Source organism: Rhynchophorus ferrugineus, unplaced genomic scaffold (assembly GCF_030347505.1).
Source record: "Rhynchophorus ferrugineus isolate W39M unplaced genomic scaffold, kcgeb_rfMv2 rfM1, whole genome shotgun sequence".
Classification (NCBI taxonomy): domain Eukaryota; kingdom Metazoa; phylum Arthropoda; class Insecta; order Coleoptera; family Curculionidae; genus Rhynchophorus; species Rhynchophorus ferrugineus.
Genome location: NW_027472580.1, coordinates 82,283,574 through 82,292,961, shown reverse-complemented (window position 1 = coordinate 82,292,961; position 9,388 = coordinate 82,283,574). Strand labels below are relative to the sequence as shown.

At 30.7% G+C, this 9,388-nt stretch overlaps 1 protein-coding gene across 1 annotated transcript; it reads right to left on the bottom strand.

The window, feature by feature from the left end:
* Positions 1 to 3,722: 3,722 nt before the first annotated feature.
* On the bottom strand, positions 3,723 to 6,551 carry LOC143200456 (lactosylceramide 4-alpha-galactosyltransferase). Its single transcript, XM_076410891.1, has 5 exons — positions 6,254 to 6,551; positions 5,370 to 5,531; positions 5,130 to 5,319; positions 4,225 to 4,467; positions 3,723 to 4,148 (listed from the first exon to the last, which is right to left on the bottom strand). The coding sequence occupies exons 1-5, from the start codon at positions 6,435 to 6,437 to the stop codon at positions 3,845 to 3,847; spliced, it is 1,083 nt and encodes a 360-aa protein (XP_076267006.1). The 5' UTR covers positions 6,438 to 6,551; the 3' UTR covers positions 3,723 to 3,844.
* Between the last annotated feature and the right edge of the window lie 2,837 nt (positions 6,552 to 9,388).

The following is a 9,388-nucleotide window of genomic DNA, read 5'->3' as shown; positions in this document are numbered from 1 at the left end:
ATGCAGAAGATATAGGCCCCATCCTTGGGCTCACTTTTCGAATGTCCCTGACGTATTTTGATCGGAACTTTCACACTCAACAATAGTTTCAATAATCAGGGACATCAGTCCGGCTACATCTTCTCCAGCATCTTTTTCCTAACCAAATGGAACATAACAGGTAAATTGAAAAATTCCCCGGCCTAAACCATAGATGGCGATATTAGAATTAAATGTTTTTTAGTTAACCCTAACCCTCAAAAGATGCTTGTATTAATTTGATAGCTGTCGGATCATGAGTGTGTGAATTACAGCATTTTGAGTGAAGCAACTTTTGTTATTGTGAAAAAAAAATGGATAAAAAAGAATTTTGCGCGTTGAAAATATATTGCATTTTAAAGGGAAAAATACAGTTGAAGTAAAACCTTGGCTTCATCCCGAGTTTCCGGACACTGCCCTAGGAAAATCAGCCATCAAAGATTGATATGCTAAGTTAAACGTGGTGAAATGAGCAGTGAAGACGGTGAACAGACTGGACGCCCAAAAGAGGTTGTTACCGACGAAAAAAATGACCGTAAATTTAAATTGAATAGAATAGAATAGCAGATACTCTAAAGATATCAATTGAACATGTACATCATATCATTCACGAATATTTGGGTATGAGAAAGCTCTCTGTGAGCGCGAGCTCACTTTTGCTCAAAAATAATGACGAATTGATGATTCGGAGCAGTGTTTGAAGATGATCAAGCGTAATAAACCCGAGTTTTTGCGCTGATATGTGACAATGGATGAAACATGGCTCCATCATTTCACTCCCAAGTCCAATCGACAGTCATCCGAGTAGACTGCATACGATGAATCCGCTCCAAACCGTGGAAAAACGCAACAGACGGCTGGCAAGTTTATGGCGTCTGTATTTTGGGATGCGCATGGAATAATTTTTATTGACTACCTTGAAAAAGGAAAGACTATCAACAGCAACTATTACATAGCATTATTGGTCCGTTTGAAGGACGAAATCGCTGAAAAATGGTCGCATTTGAAGAAAAATAAAGTGCTGCTTCACCAAGACAACGCACCGTGTCACAAGTCAGTAAAAACGATGGCAAAAATCCATGAATTTGGCTTCGAATTGCTTCCTCATCTACCGTTTTGTCCAGATCTGGCCACTAGCGACTATGTCCTGTTCTCAGATCTCAAAAGAATGCTCACTGAGAAGAAATTTTCATCGAATGAGGAGGTGATCGCCGAAACTGAGGCCTATTTTTAAGCAAAGGACAAATCGTACTACAAAAACGTTATCGAAAAGTTGGAGGGTCGCTATGATCAGTGTATCACTTTTGAAGGGAATTATGTTGAATAAAAAAAACTAATGTTGCCAAAAAAAGTGTTTTACTATGGTAGACCGGGGACTTTTCAATTGACCTGTTATCGCATAGATTATTAAAAGTTATGAAATAGTCTTAAAGAATTTTAATTGGGACACATAGGATATAAGACAAAGTAGAAAACAATAGATAAATGAAAGCCACCGAAAGCCAAAATGAACTAAAACTCGAAATTAATGCGGTAACATTGCGAAGTTTTGACGTCATAAATTTAGATGACATGAGTTCACTATTATATTGAAGTGAAATTCTAATTAATTAAGAAAAACGGTCAAATTTGGGTAAATGTTCAAACATTCTGCCAATAATGCCAAAAATTCTTCCTATTTATCATCTTATGGTACTTATGTAACATTTTGTAACTATTTTAATCTTATATCTTATATTATTTACGGTTATTTAAAATCATTTTATCGATTTTTTAATATTTCCATCGGTAACAACCTCTTTTGGGCCTCCACTGCGTTCAGCGTCTTCGGTGCTCATTTCACCACGTCTAAATTTAGCATACCAATCTTTGATGGTTGATTTTCCTGGTATAGTATCCGGAGACTCGGCGTCAAGCCAAGTTTTTGCTTCAACCGTATTTTTTCTCTTCAAAATACAATATTTTGTCAACACGCGAAATTCCTTTTTATCCATTTTTTTACAATAACAAAAGTTGGTTCACTCAAAATGCTATAATTCACAAACTAATAATCCGGAAGCTGCCAAATTTATACACGTATCTTTTGAGGATTAGGGCTAACTAAAAAATATATGGATTTAATTCTGGTAGTGCCATATATGTGTCAAGCCAGTTACTTTTCAATTGACCTGCTAGCATGGAAAGAACTGTGAGACGATCTTCAATCATACGATTTCTGAGAAACCTTTTGATGCGCTTTAGTGTTGAGAAACAACTTTCGGCCTCTGATGTTGGCATGGAAGTTGTTACCATAATTTCTAATTATTGTCTAGTCTCCTTCAACATATCTCCTATATTGTTTGCTATTAAAAATTTAACGAACATATCAGGACGGTATTAATACATCAATATGTATTTCTTAAATTAAAATGAAACTAATCTACTCAAGCTGAAGTTAAGAATACACTTATACAGTAAACAGATTCGTGTGGTTTGGTTCCCTTCAATCTTTTGAATTTCTGCCTGTTATCCAGTATCTGTATTGTCCACGTTGCTATAATTTAGTAACCTTATTTCCTGTTTTAAGGAGAAATCTTAGATCACTTCGTGTATCCATTTGATTTCAAGGTCATCGTGCAGCTCTTCGTTGGTTACTTAGCGATAAGCATTGATAATTAATCATAGAAATTGTTTTGGGTTCATTAGATTACTAGTTGGTTTGGTGTCTTAGTGCAACCCCATATTTACAACCTATAGGTTCAAATCCGCTTTATGATTCACTGATAAATCAATCTCTTTGATGTTAGGTCATGTTGGGAATACGTTCCGAGTAACCAGTACAGTTGCTTGACTTTGAGCCTAATCTACACTGTTTTTTGGTGATAATTCTAATTTAACATCGAGATATATTCCGAGGTTATTCCGAGGTTAGATATATTCCGAGGTTAGCTGATTCTGCTTGAAGAATCGGATATTCGTCAAGTGATATAAATAGGCTTATGTCATTTCGTCGCAATGCCAGTCCAGTCTCTAGTCCATTTGTAAAACTTGTTGACCGCTGCTTGTACTTTTTCTACAGCATTTGAAAGAGATACATCTTTTGCCATCATGTACCAAGTACTGTTTCTTTTGTTGTTGGGATATCAGCAGTATAGCGCAACGCACTTTTTTTGTTACATTAATTATTACATATATTTTTTTAAATAAGTGTTTTTATTAAATTTACAGGTGTAACTATTCCCTCTACTTGCACCAGATTTCTTAATTTTGATATCTGGTAATGGTCTACCTTTTCCTTTAAATTCCAACTTTTCTTCATAAGAATATTAAAAAAATAGATATTTCCCTGGCTCGAACTTCCATTGCAGTTTTTTTAATCATTTATTATAATAATAATTAGTGAATGGTAAGAAGAATGTAGTTTTTGGTAAGTAATTGAAAATATTTTAGTATTTTAGTGAAATTATATAATTATTTTTTGGGAGCTCTGTAGTACTGCAGCGTTCATGCACCAACTAATATTAAAAATAGTGCTAGTCTACATGTTATTTATCCCTGTATTACAAGCCGATACGACAAGAATGTTCCTCGATCGGCATACCAACCCGCTAATAGCAACGATAATTTTTAAAATATTTCACGTCAGTCCCGCTGCGAACGTCCTTGCTCACCGAAGGTCAAACGATAATCACTAATTACTAACGATAGAGAGGTAAAGAAATAATAATATATACAGGGTATATTTTTTTTAATGAACATTACAAAATCAGATGTTACTACTTAACTCTCAAATAAAAATAATTTAGTATAAATTATCTACGTTAACTAAATAATTACAAATCTTATTCTAAAAATATTCAAGAACATTTGCTATCGTTCTCGGGCAATATTTTTTAGCAAAATGCAGGTAAGGTACGTCACCACTGGTAATATCAATGCGTTCATCAATACTTAATTTATTCCAGAGATGCAACATATAACTCGACTGGGATTTATTCTTTACATGATCTAGTTCGTCTTTATTAAAAAATAGCCGCCAAGCTGGATAGAATATTGGATAAAAGGCAGCTGTTGGTAAAATGTGAAAATTTTCGCAAGATTTTCCTATGAAATTTTTGATATGTGGTACCTTGCATAAACGTTGAGCCAATCTGGGAAAAGATCAAGATATTGTAATAAAATCGAGGGGCTAATCATAATATTGAAACAATATAGTGATATACTAACTTGGTGACTATATATGGACCAATAATGCCCCAAACGTTTCCATCGTAATGCTGGGCAATATCATTTAAACACGACTCCACATGTTTATGTCCAATTCCATATTTATTAAATCCCATAATTCCACTGGCAAGATGGAAATCGTCCTCGGCTCCAGCAAAGTTTTCCGGTATATCACCCAAGTTTTTAATCACTACTACATCCAAATCGGCATAGATACCACCATATTTCCATAACAGTAAATATCTGAAGTGAGTAAATACGCTTAAAAACTAATCAACTTTTTCCAAGATTTTAAAAAATGAAAATGAAAAAGAAAAATGATCAAGCTAATATCGATTTAATTGAAGAGGTTTAAGGAAAACGAGGTAAATCCTCTAGAACAATACTTAATAAAGTTTATTATAATAATACGTCATTAATTGTTATATATTGATATTATAGGAATGATAATTTAGTGACTTGCCCCTATAACATTCTGCATATTGCGTTAGCACTTTATCAAAACCAGAAATATTAATTTTTTCTCTCGAAATTTTATTCTGAAGGTTATAAAAAAAGATCCAAAATGGATAAATATCGATACACTGGAATAAGTATTTCTAAAAACATTTTTCAAAAATAGTATTAATATATCGAGATAAAAAAATATAGTGAATATATCTATTATTTCTGGTCTATCTGTTAGTTCTATTTTTTCTGTTAAAGTTTCTGATAGCTTCAAGACTTATATACTTGGACATGATGCTGGATACCAAGTTCAAGGAGAAAGAGCATGTTTGCTAATAAATGAGTAGCAGTTTGTGGTTGTAATACCAGTTAGCTCAACTTCTATAAAGGCGCCAATAATATAAGGTCATACATTGTAATAAACATTGTAGAAATGTTTATTCAACAACCTCGATTACCTAAGAACATCACTGGTATGACTTAGAGCATATTTTCCTGTGTGAATTTTTCGCGACTTCCGTAAGTCATTAACTGGTGAGCTTTTCACAAATCTATCCATACTGACGTGTAATAACTTTATATTGGGGTAATGCTGTAATTCTTTTATGATTCGACTTGATTCAGTGCCCGCAGAACTTGAAAAAGTACCTAAAAATCCTATAATTCAGAAGGTTTATTTATTAAATATACTGGCTTACCAGGTGACAAATACAGCAAATACACTGTTCTTTCAGGGTTTGCCAAAGCCGCACTTTCAACAGCGCATGCTTGCCTAGGATGTATTGTCAAGTGACCATTATCATATGAGTTACAAGAGGTTTCGACGAAAAATATAGACGTCTCTTCAGCAATGTTGGTGTCTATAAAAATATTAACCAATTAACCGAAAGAACATTCCTAGAAATCAGTTTCAAGTAAATGTTTCTTAGAAGTTCTCTATTAAAATATTAAATATAGTGTTTACTTTATTTAGTCATCAATACTTAGAAACACTGAAATAAATAAAATGGAAAATATCATAGCAATCTGATAACACTGTTGTACTTGCCAGTTGTTTCCCAGATAGGGAAAGGGCTAGTCAATAACTGTAGTATTTAATTAACAATAAAAATACGTAAACGAACATATAGAAAATAAATATTAAGATATAATATATATATATATATATATATATATATATATATATATATATATATATATATATCAAGTGTATATATGTATATATGTGTGATGTATCAAGTCACTAGTGATATTAAATCACAATAGGTGCTTACACAGAATCATGTAAACTATCTCGTATCTACTTAGGAACGATACATTCTTACAGGAAATATCTGAACAATTCGATATTCTGATTTTTTATGCATTCGTAATAGTATATCAAATAGTGACAAGCATTTAAAACTCGGGCATCATTTACAGCTGGTATAAAACTAATTTAAATAAGAATACGTTAAAAAACATAAAGATTAAAAGTAAAAAGCATTCGAAATTAAAATAGCCGATTAGGATTGGATAATCAACGAACAAATTCAATAATAATTTTACGCTATCAGCTTAATTATTTAAATAACACTCTAACCTTGAATGTTTGGAAGACTGTCGTAGGTATCCAGAAAATGACATATCAGTGTGCTATTAATCCCTGTATAATTGTAATAAACTTTATAAAAAGCAACCGTTTTAAAAGTAGCTATGTAATATATTAATAATATACTAAGAACTATTATATATAATATAAAAGTATACGATTTCCTTCTGAACATTACGATACCTTTAAAAGTAGATATGAAACATTAAAAATAAGGTATTTTAATGTGAAAATTTAGCCTGATAATGGTTCTTATGAAGGAAAAAGGTGAGTGATAGAACAAGAGGACTTGTTAAAAACAAGAACGAGATAAAACATAAAACAGTATAAACGATTACACATTAATAATAAGGAAGATTTATCATCTAAATCTTATAATCTCACTTAATAGTCATGCTAAAACCTGGCAACATGCATTGACTTACGAAACTCACTAAAAGTTACCGATAATTTTCAGTGTATTATATTTCTGAGCATCTGAATTTCTGCTGATAAAATAACAAACAGAAGCTAGCCGAACAATTTCAAGCATGGTATTCAAAGAATTACATTCAGAATATATTAGTTTTAGTACAACATGGGGCAAAAGTACCGCTACCATTTCGATTGCCTATAACTTTGCTCAGAGAAAAGATAAGTAAGTTTGGTTTTCACAAAAAGTTTATTTGGTCTATACATTTTGATTTTTTTCGTTATGATTAAAAAATGATATATTATAATTATATATAAAATATTAAATTAATTAATATTAAAATTATATATAAAAATTGTATATATATATATATATATATATTTATATATATATATAAATATATTTATATATATATATATATATATATATATATATATATTTATATATATATATATATTTATATATATATATATATTTATATATATATATATATATATATATATACATATATATGTATATATATATATATATATATATATATATATATATATATATATATATATATATATATATATATATATATATTTCTTCCTCAATTATAGAGCTATTTTGGGGGGAAACATCGTTGACCCTCTGATATCATGTGTGCTTTTGCGTTCTTCCTCTTACATTATCATTTTACTTAACCTTCTACCAATTTATAATTATCTAATTTCCTATGCTATACCTTATAGTTATTAATTTGTTTATTATGATTTCGTACTGATACACCAATAGATTTTTTCTAAAACGAAATTAATATGACATAATTATATACTAGAAATGTGGCGATCAAATGAATGTTTACTTTCTGGTGGCTCATGACATCATAGTAATAATTCCAAAAGATGTTAGCAATATAATGCATTATGCATTAGTGCAATTCTACTGTATATAAAATAATAAAACAAAACTAATATTACTAAATGTAGTTTAACATTATGTTATATCTAATACATATATTTTCTATAGTCATAAAATAGAGTCATAAAGTAGAGTCATAAAGTATAGTCAATGGTGTAGGGTTGTTTTATTATATCTATATTGAATTTTTTCCATACCACCTATGAGGTGGAGTTTTAGGCACATTTTTATATAACCGTATGTTATGGAGTTCTAATCCATCTAGTTAACCATTTTTTATCTACAGTCCATCAAAGTTGTTCTGTACATACGTCATCAAGGTGTTTAATGTAGTACCTGCAGTAATTTGTAAAATCGTTTTAGAATCATACAGTATTTTCCTTCTCCTTTTATTCTAATTAAAAAAAAATACAATGTGTCTGATAACTATTAACGTCTAACCGAACTAGCCTGTCAGAGTCATCCGGTTGTCAAACGTATGAAAAATTCTTCAAAACAATAGTGATAAGAGGATATAACCGATAAACGCTTTTTTAATGCTTTGCTTGTTTTGAAAAATTTCAAATCGCTGCTTATTATTACTCTTATTGAAAATTTCGAAGCAACACAGAACAGACTGCGTTTCTAATCGGTTGCTTAAAACAGGAACGAGATAACGAAGTTCCCCTCTTGCCAGTAAAATTCGTTGTTAACAAAACTGTAGGAAATGTTATTGTAGAGTTTAAAAGATCTATGTGCACAGATATGTGTGTAATTTAAATTGTTCAGAATATACTGGATATATCAGGAAATAAGTCAGGAGAGAAAGTATAGTAACTGTTTTGCAGATATGGCAAGTGCGTTAAGGAGAATGCAGTGATTAAATCTAATTGCATCAAGAAAAATGTATACAGGTATTAACAAAACAAACGAAGGAGAAATACAGTGATATAAAAATATCTTTACAAGGAAATACTGTAGCGAAGGACACAAGAACTAAGCGTATAAGTAAAATATATTACTTGGATATTCAATTGTTAATTAGGTGAATTAGGCCTCCAGGGGATACAACTACAAACGCGCCTGAAAATTTAACTTATAGGTGGTATGGAAAAGAGTTAAATGTAAACGTAATCAAACACAACCCTAACCTACAAACTATTATAACTGTGTACTCAATTGTAGTTTTAAGTCCTTGGATAATATATGCATTAGATTTACTATAATATTAAAATAAATAATATACAATAACAGCATTTCTGTTGAATTGTTTTATTTAAATTAGAATATTGTTAGAGTTAATATGGCAATATTTCGACCTTTTGACGTCACAACTTTAGATGACATATGAACAAAATAACTTTGAATAGGCTGTAAGTAATGAATTTTATTTTTATTAGACGGCATATTTACTATTTTACTTTTGATTATTGTTTTCTTCGTTGCTGTGTTCCCATCTCACGTATAGCGTATCAATTTATTATGATGTAAATGTGTTTCTCTACAGTGCATCTTTCTTCAGACCTGTTGCTAAAGAAAAAGTAAATAACATAAAAAACAGAAACGATTAATTTATATTCAATGTCAATTTGAAATAGTTCTCCTTCGAAGACTTGCATATTCCAAGAAGTTTTCTGAGAATACTTTCCAGATTAACAGTTTTCTTTGAAATAATTGTATCAAATTTTGATTATATCGTATATTGTGATATATAAATTGACAGAACATCGAAAAAAATGCTAATTTTTTATATCTCATTCCGAATAGAAACAACGGTACGGTCTGATTTTGAGACGAATTTACAAACTCTAATTAGTATTGAATTCAACGTT

Coding starts and splice junctions, on each gene's coding strand:
- LOC143200456 (XM_076410891.1), bottom strand. CDS start 6,437: ATGTTCAGAAGGAAATCGTATACTTTTATATTATATATAATAGTTCTT. Junction 5,532..6,253: donor CAGTCTTCCAAACATTCAAG/GTTAGAGTGTTA, acceptor ATATTTTTATAG/ACACCAACATTGCTGAAGAG. Junction 5,320..5,369: donor TTTGCTGTATTTGTCACCTG/GTAAGCCAGTAT, acceptor TAGGATTTTTAG/GTACTTTTTCAAGTTCTGCG.